The sequence below is a fragment of the Leguminivora glycinivorella genome, chromosome 4 (genome assembly GCF_023078275.1).
Source record: "Leguminivora glycinivorella isolate SPB_JAAS2020 chromosome 4, LegGlyc_1.1, whole genome shotgun sequence".
In the NCBI taxonomy this organism is placed as follows: Eukaryota; Metazoa; Arthropoda; class Insecta; order Lepidoptera; family Tortricidae; genus Leguminivora; species Leguminivora glycinivorella.
The window spans coordinates 2984814-3002427 of NC_062974.1; the positions used below are offsets into that span (position 1 = coordinate 2984814).

Below are 17614 nucleotides of genomic sequence, written 5' to 3' on the forward strand. Positions count from 1 at the left end.
GTTCGCATAATAAGCATGGAAAAAACTTAATAATGTTCGACATCAAATTAAATCAAATAGATGAAAAGCATATCGGAGTAGAAGTTGACCGCATTCACTTAATTTCAGAACGACTTCAAAACGAACGAACGAGCATTGAGCAACGTATACGAAAAAATCCTTGACAGTAATCGCTAAATGATAATTCAATAGGCAGGTACTGCTAACTGGCAACTTTTTTAAACCTAACTGCAGAAAAACGTAAGATCGGCAAATGATCAGTTAAGTTCGTCAGTCTAAAAGAGATTCAGTGGTTCTACAAAACATAGTATGTACCTACAAGGTACTAAGCGAAGATATTTATTCCAATACCCATAACTTGTGGTAGAACGTATTTATGATTATGAACCTTCAACTTTTCCATCCAATCTTTGGCATCCCGCAAGTCTGCCAACCCCCAAACTTTGCCAAGTCAATTTTGGCGGAACACAAAGTGTGAGAACTCAATAAATCAATGCTTTATCCCAAAATCGCATTAACCATCACACAACTTCTTTAAATTATCTGCCAAACGGAAGTTTCAAAGTCGTTACAAACAATGGAACTGTATAGCTTAAATACCATTGTCATTTCAGAACGTCTAAAAAGCCATACAGCTACATACTCTTATAAAATCTAAGCTTTTGTCACAAGGTTTAATTTTGCATGGTAGTTTGGAGTCTTGTAGGTTATATATTTGAAGTAATTTAATGATGACTTGAGGTTTGGGAGGTTCGCCTCGCAAGGGTCTCAAGGCGATTAGCGGTGGAGTCGAAAATTGAATGTTTGGGCGTACGGTGCGTGTGGAGTTTCGGTTTCACTTTTCAGGTTAATAAGAGCCTCTACCAAGAGGATAAGACGTATTAGTATAGGTACTTTACACTCGTGCAAATGGCGCTAAATAATAGTATGAAGAAAGTGAAAGGCGTCCCTAAACTGTTACTAGAACTAAAAAATACCATACATTTTACGAGACACAATCGATTAATCGATTAAAAAGTCGAAACGGCATGAGGGGCTCAAGTAAATCCACGGTAAAAACCATCGCAGGGTAAAAAAAAAGTTTAAGAAAGGACAGTTTTGAGGTATTTTGTAAGGACTTACCTATTATTTCAACAATACAAAGAGACGTATGATGATAATACAATCTTGCTTAATTATGTGCATTATATTACTTTTTACATTGTATCTTGTTGCGGTTGCAGCTGACATAATAATAGATAAATAATTTTTGCATGTTAAGGTTCCATTAATATTATGAGTAGTTCTTTGTAAAAGTAAAGTACATTGTGAGGTTGGATTCATTATTATTTACTACTAGAATTAGCGACAAATATCATTTAAATATTTCTCGGAGCAGTCGTAGCACGACATTTTATCATAATTAGAGAAAACCAAATTAACATTATAGCTTACTACATGTAACCTAATTATTACCTAGAGTTTACTAAATTCGCGCAACTTTTCATGAACATAAACCCAACTTCATACTGAACGTTCTAGAACGAACGATTATATACTATAGAACGTTTATACACAAGTTTGCTCGGGTTATACCTAATAACATGTGAAGTAAACAAATACATTTTCAGGGCATTACAGAACACACAAGGTCCGTAAAATACAAACAGCAATCTTACAAAGCCACACTGATGTAAGGAAAGTAGGCTAATGTCGGGACGAAATATTGTGGTGCTAAATATTTTTGTACTTTTTTTAGACACATACAAAACATACAAAGGACTTGCCAGTCGTGTTCCAACTTACTTACTTATCACTTTTAGAAGAGTGTAGGTTCTGTATTTTTTGAAAACTTTTTTAAAGTTGCGATTTGTCCAAGTCGCATTTTGTTCAATTTTTTAAAGTTTCCATTTCAGAATTTTCATAAGGCCTTCGAGATTTCAATGCACCAGGCAGACAGAAAAAAATACTGAATTCTATTTATTTACGGCCTGATTCACAATCTCCAGTTAAAGTTATAACACTTTCTCGTTCTTTCACCTGCAAGAAGAAAGAGACCGTGTTATTTTTATCCGACAGATAACTTTTATTGGAGATTCTGAAACAGGCCGTTAGTGTACTTATGACAGAATTTCCCTTACGATATTTGAAATTTCCAGTCTCGATATTGTGCTTGCCTACCGCGGGGTGAGGATATTTCAATTTACTTACTTGCCTGTTGTAACTATGTGAAGGTGTTTTCGATACGGAGCGAGACGATGTAATGGCCGATTTTATCGTTCCTCGCAGACGACGAGAAAAGTGTTAGGCCATTAGAAAATTACTACAAACTCGTAACGTGTTATTACATAATGGTTGTGTTATAACCATTTAAATATTGTATTTTTACGGCCATCATAAAACGTGTTTGCGGTCTTATTACCGTAATTGTTTCATACAAACTGTATGAAATGAGTCAAAATGTGGCAATTTGAGGCAACCGCAGACGTATTCTCAGAGTGTAATTTCCTTATTTACTGTAGAGTGAATACTATGAAGTTATTGTTTAATAGATGTACATAATATTATGAACAAAAAACTCATTCTTTTGTTGTTTCTTTAGCTGTCAATGATGATTTTTGTACACTTATGGGCATAAGTATAAACATAGGCAAGGTAATTTTAAAAAGTCAACTTTCGCACCTACCGATATTTGCTAATGCTATCTAAGTATCTACATGAGCTGTCAAATTTGAAGCGCAATGTTATCTCAAACACTATTATTTACACATCTAAAGTAATCAATGAATCGTTGATATCACCTATGTAAACAAACCCTACTATTGCGATAGATGTTCCACTTATCTGGTATTATAAGTTATAATAATTGTGGCTGAACTATGTAGTCACGTGTCTCTGTTTTGTTTCTGTGTGGAGAAAAGTGGAAAATGATTACAGTAGCTAGCCTACGTTTAATTTCCTAAGCCACTGTTCCCAATGCTACGAACGTGGCTGACTCAAGTCCTCTGAAATATGTGGTCCAGTAAAAAACGATAGTCTTCGAAAGTCGTTGTAACTGCTGTGCAAAACAGAGTAAGCGCACTAAAGTACCTTAAGTTTTATCTTACAAATTAGTACTTGGATTCGCCCATTCTTGTGTTTTCCAAAAAACCGGCCAAGTGCGAAGTACCTACAAAACTATTAGTACTTTTACATTACTTTTTATCTTACAAATTAAAACTAATTAGCACAGCTTGCGTGAGGTCTTTTATAATGTTAACCAAATTCAACATTTTTTATTTTATTTTAAAGTAGGTGTTTTATGTAAAATTTCGTAGCTATAAATTTTAACACCTTTATTCATAAACGTACACTAAAGTTATCCAGCCGATAAAGTTCGTTTGTCCCTTTCTATCGGCTTGATAACTTAGTGTACGTTTATGAATAACGGGGTGAGTATTACCGTACCTACTGTAAAAATGTAATGTATACGAATTAATGAATTTAATATAGATAGGTAATTATTGATATGTGGCAAAACGAAGGAAATTGTTTACACCTTCGCAATAAGTATCTAATGATATTTTTTTAATTTACCATGTTACTTCACGTACCTACCTACTTAGGTACTTATTTTAAAAACTCTAAAAATGTCTATTGAGTTTCTGTCGCAGACACAGACCAATACAACAAGACGGCCCTTACAGGGCGACTCGCGGTCACCAAGCATACGACAAATCAGGTTTATAAAAGTTTGAACGCGTGCGACACCGATCAGTAGCGCCCAAGTATAAAAATCTTAAATAATCAAATTTGGTTGCAAACAATGTTCTCTTACAGCATAAAGTGGTGTGGCAAGTCTTCTAACACTTCTACATATAAAAAAGGTGGAATAACATTCCACAGTTAATTCAAATTATTTATTTTGTTGAATATTGTTTATTATCCGCGGAGTTCATTTATACTGGTCAATATGGTTGTGCTGAGCGGCGCCGAGGCGCGTCCATCCCTTTTTGCCGAGTTAACAATGTGATTTGCTATCCCTTTCACGTAAACGACTAGGCATGGGGCCATGTGAGTTTATGTCTGTTGCGGGAACTTCGTACTGCCGTTCGTACCATGTGCTACCATTTTATGAAATATAAAAGAAAACAGATTTGTAATAGTGAATAATTATCTAGAATCTGTAGAGTCTGTAGTAGTATTTTGTTCATTGATTAGTTTAGAATATTTAGTTGGTAATTTAACTTAGTAAACGTAAGTAAAAATGCACAGTTTAGTTATTAGTTACTAGAATGATTTTTATTGAGATGCTATCACAATCATCATCCTCCTTGCGTTATCCCGGCATCGGCATTTGCCACGGCTCATGGGAGCCTGGGGTCCGCTTTGGAAACTACTACCAAGATTTGGCGTAGGCACTAGTTTTATGAAAACGACTGCCATCTGACCTTCCAACCCGAAGGGTAACTAGACCTTATTATAATTTAATTATAATATTATAATTTGTTGCAAAACAAATTCACCACAGTACTGGTACCGGTACCATTGTCTATAATAGACATGTCCCATTCCCATCCCTACGGCTAATCGTAAAGGCGCGCCATTATTTGAAACGACCAATGGCAGCACCGTGCGCGCCCGCCTCACCCCGCAAGGATTGGTGATTTGCGTCTCGAACAATATCGCTTGCATTTGGCTTCTAGTGGGGTGTTCTGTGGTCGCAGACCACCATGTGGCTTTCGCATATTCTGCGCTGTGATAGAGTTGCCATAGTAGGTATGTTTATATTGTATAATAGGCAATAAGAGGCAAAAAACATATTGTGCTAAAATATTTAAAATACCTACAGTCATTTCCGAAACGTGTGAATTCATGTCAATACTTTCTTTTATCAGTTTTACACGGAGTAGGTAAACGTTTCGTGGCAGCGGCAGCGCACACTGCAGAGAGCGCACGTGGACACCGGCGCGGCGCCACAGAATATATAATAGCACAAGTAAAGAAGGCCCACTGCTTTGATGTTTCCGAAATGCCGCCTTTTTAAATACCTACAACATTCTTACAAAGAAACGAGCCGCACGTGCGCGGCGTCCGGTGATAGGGTTACCAATGGATCCAAACGAATTAATACTCACATTAAATGTTATATTATTATATTCAAGTCTTGAGTACTTTCTAGGTATATACGCTGTATTTTTATAGTTTTGTTCAAGGTTCCAACATCACAAGCCTTATTGGACTTAATCAGTAGTAGATCTGTATAAGAATATCTTTTGGTATTTATTTTATTCAATATGTCTATTTAATTAAGTATTATTAGCCATTCCACCCGCGGACATCGCTTAAAAAACCTCGCGACGTAAAGTAACAATAGAAAGTGCGAACGTGCATTCCGTGAGAATGTGCGCCACCCCTGAGTAGGCCGCGAACTCGCGGCCGCCAGGATATACTTGTAGCGCGGCGATAGGATAGCGGATTGAGCCGCCCCTGGCAGCGCCAGCGGACGCGTCTGTGTGCGTGAGCTAGGTATGCATACAACTACAACTGCTGTAGGCACCGCCCCCCCCTCAGCGCGTCCTCTGCGGCGCGGCGATAATCACCTAGCCCTAAGGCCCTGGTTTCTCTGGCGTCACACGCGCCCGTCAGCGTTTGGATGTGAGCCGCATGTGCCGCTGTGCCACACGCTGTCGGTCGCGGGTGCGTGGGTTTTCTGACCCTTGGTCACCCGTCGTCGGCGACGGAACTCAGAAGCTCTGGTAGACTGATTTTTGAACTATTGTGTTGTGCTCTGATCAAAATGAATGCAAAAATACTTACATTGTAATTCTTAGAGGAAGAAGATTATACGCGACTTAATCCGTTTCCATATAAATATTGATATTACCCAAAAAAAGAGACAGTCAAACGATATTTTTGTATGAAACCGGCAAAAAGAAAGTGAAATTTTTAACTTGGTACTCAAACACTTGCATTGTAGTAAAGTAAAATTTACATCATATATTCGATTAAGTATATCGAAAACAGTTCACAGAAGTACAATTCATCCATTGAATTACTAATGTACAAACATACTAGAAATTACACCCCAAACAAAGTCTGTGCTCCGGCCGGCAGCGCGCGGCGCATGCGTGGGGAGGTACCGTGTCATAGAGTAAGACTTGACCAATGACCACCTAGACGCGACACTCTTAGTGTAGACCTTTTTTATACTTTTTGTAAAATATTAACCCCTTATTCATAAACGCACTTTCTATCACACCAATACGCCGAAAAGGGACAAACGAACTTTATCGGCTTGATAACTTTAGTGAACGTTTATGAATAAGGGGGTAAGTAGTTTAATTTTAGCACTATCATACATTGTGCTATGTTTAAGTTCTACTAAGTGAAACAAAAATACATTATTGATTTTTTTCATATACCTACTTTAATTGCCTTTGAAGAAAATCATAGGTTATTATTGTATGAAAATATCGATTACAACTCGTGTTAGAACTGTGTAGTATTCATAAGTATAACGTGAAATAAATTTAACATTTTTTTTTTATATATTACAAACAGAATATAATCACAATTACTATACTTCATTACCTACATGTCAAGTCTGTGCGATTATGATGCGATTAATCTATGATTTCGTTCAACAAAATGGCAGCGATAGCTTCGCGTTTGAGGAGCGCGTCCCTTCATTGAAATAATTACTTAAATAAAGATCGATTAACATAGCGTGTATACTAACCGATGAAATGTGACACGTCAGTTTTATTCGATTTTCTCGTATGGCTTAAACAGCATCTTGTTGCGCAGGCAGGCATTTTTACATTTTATTTGTGTGCAGGCAGAAACATAAGTCCAATGGACTTATGTTTGTACCGCAAACGTTTTGCTCGCAGTGTCCTCTCTAGTATTACCTGAATGAGTTCATTATTATCTTTAGTGAAGTCAGTCATTTTCCATATCAAGACGCCACCCGCCGTCCGTTGCTATTGTACAAAACGAATACAGACCGTCGCGTGCGGCGTGTGACCTTCGCCCGTCGAACCACCCGCCGCCGGCGACGTTTCAAAGAAACCACCCTCAAACATTTCCAAACAAAACATTCGAACGTCGTCAGTCGCGGACCCGCGTAAAAAACCACAACACGTTCTATGAACATTGGTCAAGTGCGAGTCGGTTTTCGACTTTTCCATACAAAGAACTCATGAGCGCCTGAACGACTGTGATGGCAAAGTTAACTTTTCGCACTTTCAAGACTTTACGTATATATCTCGGAAACGATAAGAGATAGAGCAAAATGGACTTCAGATTTGGGCTGTCGTTGGCACAAATTCTATGTTTTCGTCAACAGAGACCTTTTTTGGACCGATTTGAACAAAATTTTGCTCAGTCCACTTACAAACGGTCTTAAGCGCCTCCTTTTTAGTAGGAACTTAAGTCATTTTGAAATGAAAAAAAAATTGAACAATTTCTAAAAAGAAAAAGACAGAAATGAATTTCTTTCTACCTGTCCATCACGCTTACAAAATTTTAAGACGTTTAGTAACTGCTTGCAGCGTCAGTGAGTGAAAATCTTAATTTGAGTTTTTTCTCGTAAGTCCGACTTACGCTTGACTGTAGATTTCTAATAGGTTTTCCTGTAATCTACAGGTAGAGGGCTATCTCGTGTATTTTTTTGAAAATTTTACGCTTAGTAGTTTCGGAGATAAGGGGGGGGGGAATGGTCATTTTTTGTCTATTTTCTTAAATTACTTCTAAAGTACCAAAATTAAAAATTAAAAAAAAAATATATGTACCAAATTTCAAGTAAATCGGTCCAGTAGTTTCGGAGAAATCGGCTGTAACAGAGGGACAGACAGACACACGAGTGATCCTATAAGGGTTCCGTTTTTCCTCTTTGAGGTACGGAACCCTAAAAAAATATCTAGACTCGGGATTGCATAAAGTCTTACCGCCTTATTCAGAAATGTTTACTAAAGTTAATAAGCTACTAACACAGAACACGATCTGTGGCTACTAATAATCGTTTGTCCCTTTCCGACGTACTGCTATGAAGGAAAGGGCTAAACGATTAGGTAGGTATATGCGTTTTGACAACATTAGTAAAGGTTTATGAATACGGCGGTTAGACTCAACGTATACGCAAGCCTTTGGAACAGCATCAGGCGGAGATGAAGTGACGGACTGTCGAGTTATCAGCCGTTTGTTTGACCCTGATAACGCTGGCTAATATTTGCCGCGCAGACGTAAGGCGGACAAGGTGCTCAAATACTGAGAAATGAGAATAGCATTGCGAAGTGCGTTTTGGAAAGTAGCTAAGATTACGTGTGAGGAAAAAATAGATAATATATCTTATTTTATTTACGGTACCTATTTAATTCTGATTATTGTTTTCGTCACGAAGTACCAAATTTAACCCAGTGGTTGATGGTAGAGAATGCCTTAAGGCATTATGTCACCATTTGTACTTATTTTTTTACAATAAAGAATAAATAAATAAATAAATAAATAAATAAATCTTACATTTATTTACATCTTACTATTGTAGTTAAATGCTTTTTCCTAAGTTTCTGTTTTTAAAATTGTCATAGGTATTGCGGACGACCTAGGGGTAAAAACGTGCGACTTTCGATCCGGAGGTCGCAGGTTCGAACCCCGGCTCGTACCAATGAGTTTTTCGGAACATATGTGCGAAATGTCATTAGATATTTGCCAGTCACTTTTCGGGGAAGGAAAACATCGCGAGGAAACCGAACTAATTCCAATAAGGCCTAGTTACCCTTCGGATTGGAAGGTCAGATGGCAGTCGCTTTCGTAAAACTAGTGCCTACGCCAAATCTTGGGATTAGTTGTCAAAGCGGACCCCAGGCTCCCATGAGTCGTGGCAAATGCCGGGATAACGCAAGAAGGATGATGACACTTATTAAGAATAACCAAAGCTACTAATTAAGATTATAATCTAGAACTACTAAATTGTAAGAACATGGACATATATTTATAGATATAGGTAAATATAAATATGTCATGCGAGTTATATTTCAACTTTGCGGTAGGCATTCTCTACTTACATATGTATATCCGGAACAAATGCTTTACCATCGCCATGAGAAGACAACCAATTTATTATAAATTACCCAATCAAGGAACAAATTAGATAATATTAATTCAGAGCGTTCAGGATATTTCAATTAAAGTCGTTCTTCCCATGCGGGCTGACTCGCCGCGCCAATGAATTTGCCATCTACTGTCACAGATTTACTTTTGATGGTAACTTATGGATTTCATTTAGAATTTCACAGCGGGGGCTCAGAGTAAAATCGGGAGAGGCCTATTCAGAAATCGACAATTTGGTACAATTTAGATTGTGTTATGATACGGCTTGACACGTTTCACGCTGGCAAAAAATTTAACCATTTAAGATATAGCACCTTTATTTATAAACAGCTAGTAGTGAGTTGCAACTGGTATTAAAAGTATATTTTATTGAAAAAGTTAGATTACCTACTTAAGTGCTGAAAATAGACAGACCTATGTGTATTGAGGACAAAAATTGGGTACCTAGATATGATACTATATCTTATTTAATTGTAAACACTACTTGTAAAACAAAGATGAAAACATGTTTTGATTACCATTTTAAATTTTACAGAAAAAATCCAATGTTTAAAGATATCGCTGTAAAACCAAGCCCCCGGCAATCAAACGGTTTTACCCAGTTGCTTTTAGACTTTTAGATTAAGGGCGTTCCCTGCACCAATGACCTTCGACTTGAATCCATTGATATTATGATAGTTTCTAAAGCCTATAATATGAACAGCATCGTCTTTAAAATAGTATCTCATATTTCCTTCACAGCTCATTGTTTCTCTGATATTTGGCATCATAGTTGAACAATTTTAGGATCAAAAACTGATTTTTTGGTAATAACTTTTGTTTTAATTACTTTAAAATTAAAATGTCTCTTGTATTTTTAGAAGAGTCAAAGGCAAATGCAAACATGTCGATTTCATGTATGTACATATACCCTTCACTAAAATAAAATTTCTATTAAAGTGTTTTTCAGACCATGCAATGTTTAATTTAATTAATCTTCATGTTTTATTAATTCTTTACAAAATATAGCTCTTACAAATAGAGATAAAAGATTGAAAAACCGATGGCCATTGGTCTTAATAATTCTATCGTTAAGAATTAAGAAATAAACTATGACTATTTTTACACTTTACCTTGACATGAGCTTATTTAACAATTAGGACGAATCGCGAAGGGTCTAGCTCTCGTAACTGGTGATAAAAGAGCTGGCTCCGTCGTACAACGTGTCAGCATTTTGGTACAGAGAGAAAATGCTCCCATCAGCTCCCTCGGTATCATTTAGTTTACTATTTGTACATGTAAAATTGTACAGTTCCTGTTCTTGTCTTTCATTTAATTTTATTCAAGTGCTACAAAATAGTATAGGCAGGTACCTACAAACAAATAATCAACATTTTAAAATGAAACACACGGTATTTCAGTATTTTTGTGCACGTTACGGCACCTTCGTCAAACCAAAGTTTAAACCTTTACCCATGTAACGTATACACTGTGCAAATAAAGAGAACAAAATATAATAATTAATTTCGTCCAAAAATGTGTGTCAAATGATGACGGATTAAGGGCAAGATATGTCGCCGCTAATGCAGCCATTCGTTACACAGCAAATCTTTGCGGAAGGGTTGATCCCATCAGTCCCTAATCGATGCCAGCGCAGCCGGCCTAGCCGAGGTGACAATCGTTGACGGCATGTGGCGATCGAAACGCAGTCTGTCTCTGTCCCGCCAATACAGAAGAGCGACGTCGAACGATGCTTAAGTGCGTTTTCACATTATCCGATCCGATATCGGATGTCGGAAGGATTTCAATAGCAAAAATCAAAGATGGCGGCTTAAATGTATGGGATATCGGTCCTACATCCGATATCGGATCGGATAATGTGAAAACGCACTAAAGAGACGTTTGCAAGGCAGCCCGGAGGACCTCTATACAAACTTGATACCTGACGCGATTGTCGCGTCGACTTATAATATTACTGCCTTTGTCTACGAAGTATAACCCAACACGTTAATACCTACTAGTTTAATAAATGATAGACACAATTTGGATTTCTTTCAACCCCTTTTTGCCAAGAGTGGCACTAAAACTTAGTACTTAGTAGTTCATGTGCTCTGCCTACCCCTTTATGGGATACAGGCGTGATTGTATGTATGTTATAAGTATGCATGTAAATAATAGAAGAGCGATAAGGACAGCAAGCTATGATACGCTCGGAGCGTAAGCGATTGCGGTGCTGGTTAGGCTGAGGTTCCTAATCGTCGGCCTTCTGTGAAAAACTCGCTGATTTATAGATTACGAGTGACGAAGACTAAGAGTTACACAAGGCTTGATACTTGGGCCACTGCTCTAGTTTGTGTGCATTGCCGTTAGGTACAAAAAAAAAGTTTAGGTAAAATTTATTTATTTTCATTTTTATTCCTTGCACGTGCTATGAAAAACATTGTGTGTGCTAAAAGAACTTTTAGGCTTACTTACATTCCAATTCGTAAATTATTATTTGCTTCTTACGTATATAGGTTATATTATTGGCAATAAATCAATGAATTCTGTGAAGTGGTAAATTACATACGTATGTCTAAATTTGGTGTAATTTAGGTAAGAAGGTGATTCTGACTCTGACTAAACAATTCAAAATAGGTATGTTAACGCTGGAATGAAACAAACGCACAACAATATATTTCATGAAAAATATCAAGATTACGAAGCAAATATTAGCTACCTTAATGATAACGGGAAAAGATTCGCTGAGAGATAGCGGGGTTTGCTCCTTTCCAACTTATTAATCTAACAATGGCACCGATTAATGTCTGTACGAACACAGTCTCAACTGGGAAGCTATTGTAACTAATCCATGTTTTCCATTAAATATTACACTATTGAGTTCCATACTCGTATGTATCAACTGAACACGTGCGCCATATAGTATAACCAGTGGACAATCTAATTAATAATGCAAACATTGTAAAACATGGAAAAAATGGATCAGTCGCATTTGTCCCCAGTTGAAATTGCCCCGCTGTACCTTACAGAAAGTTATTTTCGTGCACAGGAAATAAGAAACACGTGCACGTGCAAAGTTGGTGAAAAACAAACCACAATGTCAAAACGATAAGGAAAAGTAGGTAGACGCCATTCATAATTTGCTTACTTCTTAACTTCTTTATTTTTTGCCAAATAAAGTAAGAACGATAAGAGTTCTTATCAAATTCACGTTGATTAAAACTCGCAACATCGTGTCAGACGAGAAAGAAAGAACTATAAAAATATTATTATAAATTATCATGTCAAAGAAACATCAACACAAAGCCTTAAAATAAATAAAGATAACAGATAAGACGGACGTCGTCGTCTCAGTCGCACACGAGCCATGGACAATTTCGGTTACCGCGAGATGGCTTGGTCAACCCCCTCCACCATCTCCTCCAGCCGCATGTCCACGCGATCCCGTCTGCCCACCAGCACCAGCACCTGGCAGCGAGATGAAGAGTTCCCCCTCAACACTTCATACAGATATCTACGCAACCTCGACCTAGTTGAAGGTTCCCGAGAGAAATCCAAAGATTACTTGTTTGTTGGACCATCCCCGCCAACCGAAGATGCGGTGCATATGTTTCATAACTTTGTTGTTTCACCGATGGACCCAGAAGCCAAGATCACAGCAGAAACAATCAGACGAGCGTTATGCGGACGCGCCTTTACCTTGGGCGCTGGAAGATTCTTCGACGACGTGGAATGTGGACTAGTCACAGTAGATAACATAGAAGAACATATTACATCTGCCCCCGAAGGTGTATTGAATTTAACACTATTATGGGCAGCATTTCTGTCACGTGACGAATTGCTTCCACCTATTTTAAATGCCGGGGCGGATATTAACTCGGCAGAACCGCTTGGGCTAACAGCTCTACATTTAGCTGCTTTCAGCGGAGCGGCGAGGTCTGCAGTGTTCTTACTTTCTCAAGGTGCCGATCCAGATTACACGCCTAAATATTTCGCTCCCTTACACTGCGCTGCGTTTGGGAATTTCGTGGAAGTAGCTGAAGTTTTGATAGCCAGTGGTGCATCCTTACATGCAGTCGTACAGCGAGCCGGCTGCGAAGATAATCTCGTCCATTGCGCAGTGAGGTGCGACGCGATAGAGTGCATGGAACTTTTTATAGATAAGGGTGTTGATCCAGGCTACGTGACTTCAGGTGGATTTAATGCATTACATTTAGCGGCAGATCTCGGCGCGCAACGATGTCTCACATACCTATTAAAAGCTACCAAAATTCCCGTAAATGGACTGACAAAACTACGAGACAAAGAATGCACCGCACTCCACCTGGCTGCCGCGAGAGGCTATCACGAATGCGTCGAAATTCTGTTGACAGAGGGTGCTAAGGCTTATACAAAGAACTTTAAAGGTTTCACTGCATTACACCTTGCTGCCATGTGTGGAAGTTTGGAGTGCGTTGAATTGTTACTCAGAGATGGTAACGCTGATGTAAACGCAGAGGATTACGAAAAACGGACGGCTCTTCACGCGGCACTCAGTAACTCAGAGCGTGCGTGCGATATTATAGAAATGCTTGCAGGATGGGGAGCGCAAGTCAATAAAAAAGACGAATATGGTATATCACCGCTACACAAAGCTGCAAATGATGGTTTAACACAATGCGTTGAAACTTTAATCTTTCTTGGTGCAGATGTTACTTCTAAATCGAAAAAGGGACAAACAGCATTAAGTGTGATTGCAAGAAAAACGCCAAAGTCTTTAGCCATTTTAAGACATAATTTGGATAGTGGAATATCTCTCAGTATTCCAAAAGCGGCTAACGAAGAAGTAGAAGTAGAATTTGATTTTGGACGTTTGCTGAAATTTTCATACCCTCGAGAGATTACGTACTTGAACAATTTGATCGACGAAGGGCAAAAAGACATTTTACTGCATCCACTTTGCTCTGCGTTTTTGTTTATGAAGTGGGGAAAGATAAGAAAATTTTATTTGGCAAGACTTATCTTTTGCTTCCTGTTTGTAACGTTTTTATCAAGTTATGCTCTAACTGCCGTAGTCATAACTTGTAGAGGTAATTTCACCACAAAATATGGTGTAAAGAATGAACTTTGTCAAAAGCAGTCACTGTTAGGTGACATTTTGGAAGAAAATCCGATAGAATTCGAAAGATGGGTGTTGATGGGAATAACAGTTTTCGAAATTTTCCGAAAGCTTACAGGAATAACTGGTTACAGTAGCATTTACCAGTACTTTACCACTTTTGAGAACATGATGGAGTGGTTCGTCTTATTATCAGTATTTTCACTGTATAATCCCCCTACAAACTACAGTTGGCAGAATCACATTGGAGGTTACGCTGTTTTGGGAGCGTGGACGAACTTGATGCTGATGATGGGTCAGCTTCCTATGTTCGGTGACTACGTGGCCATGTATCAAAAGGTACTTAAGGAATTCTTGAAGCTGCTGTTAGCGTATATTTGTTTACTCATGGGCTTCGCGATTTGCTTCTGTGTCGTGTTCCCTAACGAGGAGATGTTCGCTAATCCTTTAATGGGTTTCATCAGTATATTGTCGATGATGGTAGGAGAGTTAAATTTGAATATTCTTATCAACGAACCGGACAAAGATGATCCTCCCTTAGTGTTCGAGCTGTCATCTCAGATCATTTTCATTCTGTTTCTCATGTTTGTGACTATAATTCTAATGAACTTGCTCGTCGGTATCGCGGTCCACGACATCCAGGGATTAAGGAAGACTGCCGGGTTGTCTAAGCTTGTCCGACAGACGAAACTGATTCTCTTCGTAGAGATGGGTATGTTTAGTCGCTGGTTGCCGAAATGGCTTCACAAGTACGTGTATCGAACAGCTCTGGTGTCTCCAGAGGCAGGCAAGGTTATCATGAGCGTCAAGGCGTTAAACCCTCGCGAGAAACGTCTGCCGACCGACATAATGATGGCCGCTTATGAGTTGGCACAGTTAAATAAGATGAACAGTGGAAGATCTGTCCAGGAGGTGCTATTCAAAAACAAGTATTCTTCAAAGCTCAAGAAAGGAGAAACATCAGATCAAAACGTCAATATAGAAATTAAAGGTATGCAAGAGAAATTAGATCAAACTACGTTTAATTTGAAGAAGATAGACCAAGAGATGAGGCACCTAAATACTTTGCTGATGGAACAGCATTCACTTTTGCAGACCTTGTTGAAAAGTCAGGAGTCTCGCGTCGTGCCCTATACTGCTTCTACATACCAAGAATCTCCAGTTTTCTTTTCTTATGATGTTCAAAAACTGCAACAAAATTCTCAAGAATACGAAGAATAGATGTGTACATTTTTAATTTATTTGCTTATAAGTATGATAATAAAGTATTCTTAAGATAATTGTTTGATTTGCTTATTTTTATCTTATAACTGAGATTAAATTCATTTGGGTATTACGCTGTGCAAGCAAGTACCTACTGCAGAGGTTCACGAGCAAGGTCCTATTACGCAATCAGTGTAACAAATTAAAAAAGCAGCAATATAATGTTCGTTCCTTCGAAAACAATTTATGTAAGAAAACAAGAACTTAAGTAATACTCGTACATGCAATGTTGTCATGAGTGATGCGTAAGCTGAGTTACTTTACATTTGTAGGAAAGTTTTTTCGCTATTTCCTCATCCGGCTACATTACTCATCTGACAGTTGACAGCTGTCAAACAGTATTAAAGTTTCCCACGCTTTTGCTGTCGCTTATATTTCCCCCACCATACTCGTAACTAGGGTTGTAAATGAAAAAAAAACCAAATGTTTTTTTTTCAGAATTATGAAAAAAAAACATGAAAAAAAACCGAGCACCTTGGTTTTTTTTTCTAAATATGGATTTTTTTCAGATGAACAAATAATACTACAATAACGGTTTTTCGTGAGTTGTAACGTGTTTCAATAACAATAACGTACATTTTAATTTAGTATACAAACGTTTATTGGGGAATCCCCGATGCGGCGTGCAGCGTGGAGAGGCGGTGGTGTTGCCAACAGTAAATAGTGATAACTACAAACTACAGATTTCGTAAATGTTTTATAAGACCAGAAATTAAAGTTATTTGATTAAATTCGTTTAATAGTTAACATTAAGTCTAAAAAACCGTATAAAAGTATTAACTACTTTGCAAATTTTGAGATTTCGTGCTTTAGAAAAAAAACATACTTCAGAAAAAAAACTGTTTTTTTTCACGGTTTTTTTTCATGTTTTTTTTTCAAGCCAGAAAAAAAACCGTTTTTTTACGACCCTACTCGTAACGTAACCCCCTTTCTTCCCGTGGGTGTCGTAGAAGTAGACTGTGGGATATGGGTTAAATTGTGCAGTAGGCGAGACGCTGGCAACCTGTCACTGCAATGGCATTTCGATTTCTATCAACCCCTTTTTGTCAAGAGTGGCACTGAAACTTTAGTAGTTCATGTGCTCTGTCGGATACAGGCGTGATTAATATGTATGTATGATAATCTCAAAACCCGAAATTTATTCGTTTTTTCTCACGAAGTGGCGTTCCATCTTTAAGGAGTCCTGTTTCTTGTGCAATAAGGACCTTCTATTTATTTAATTTCGGACTGCCCAAGGGCCTTTGAACTATGGAAAATCACATCTAATCCCTCAGGATTAAACGTAAACGCTACGTTAGATTCTAGAGCCTCTCGTTCGGTCCTCATTCATCGCGGGCCATTGTTTATCATGTAAACAACATATTTCGGGGCTAAGGATTTGCATTTCTTTTTGTCCATACAACAATGGCTTAAGATGCCTTCATTAGGGAGGAAATTATGTATGCGATAACATAAATTCTTTAGGATACTGGACTGTCTTGAATATTAATGAAATTTTTTGCGAAAAATGTTAGTTGGGTAAAGAAGGATTCCAATATATATCAAACACTTGTTTGAAATGTGCTATTAATAATGACAAAGTATACGTAATAGCCTATTATGTATACTCTGTCATCTTGATTGTGAGGTTTTCTCGACGGGCTATACAGTATGGGACTTTAAAAGGATTTCAATTGCAGGCCTACTGGATGACTGTATAATAACGGACCGTAACCTGAATACCAAAATGGTATAAAAACGTTTTAGTTTAGTTTAGACCCTAAGTTCCATAGACGGACGTCCGTTCGCTCGCCTTGGGCGCCGTAATTACAAGTTGTATTAGTTGCCATTGTTGGACTTGAGAACTGCTTCCCAACTGTCTGGAACAGTTTCTTTCTTCGCCGTATATAAAAACACATATTGTGAAGAACTTTTGTATCAGAGGTAAGTAATTGGTGAAAAGGGCCGGATTAAGGGTAGAGCGAGTGGAAAGAAAAATCCATACAAAAATTATTTTGTATCAGAGGAGTAAGTATGAAAATCTAGATTTGTAAAGATTAAGTGAAAAGTTGCACCACATTTCAATTTATAATTCGTATATAGTAGTGTGACTGCTTGAAAAAAGAACAAATCAAAAATATTCAATAAAATAATTTGATTTGTTCCCTAGTTGTACCCCAAAATATGTCAAGGACCGCAGCTCTGCACACGATAAAAGCTTGA

General features: G+C 37.9%; 2 protein-coding genes across 3 annotated transcripts in view; one reads left to right on the forward strand and one right to left on the reverse strand.

Annotated features, from left to right (window-relative positions):
• Positions 1–17614, reverse strand: part of LOC125225734 (neurogenic protein big brain) — a 206366-nt gene that overhangs the window by 25323 nt on the left and 163429 nt on the right. The window lies entirely within an intron of this gene.
• LOC125225732 (transient receptor potential channel pyrexia-like) lies at positions 12375–15429 on the forward strand. The gene has a single exon (XM_048129573.1). It carries the CDS (start codon positions 12419–12421, stop codon positions 15368–15370), a length of 2952 nt encoding a protein of 983 aa, XP_047985530.1. The 5' UTR covers positions 12375–12418; the 3' UTR covers positions 15371–15429.

What these genes read in the sequence shown, in the direction of transcription:
- LOC125225732 (XM_048129573.1), top strand. Translation starts at nt 12,419, where the DNA reads ATGGACAATTTCGGTTACCGCGAGATGGCTTGGTCAACCCCCTCCACC.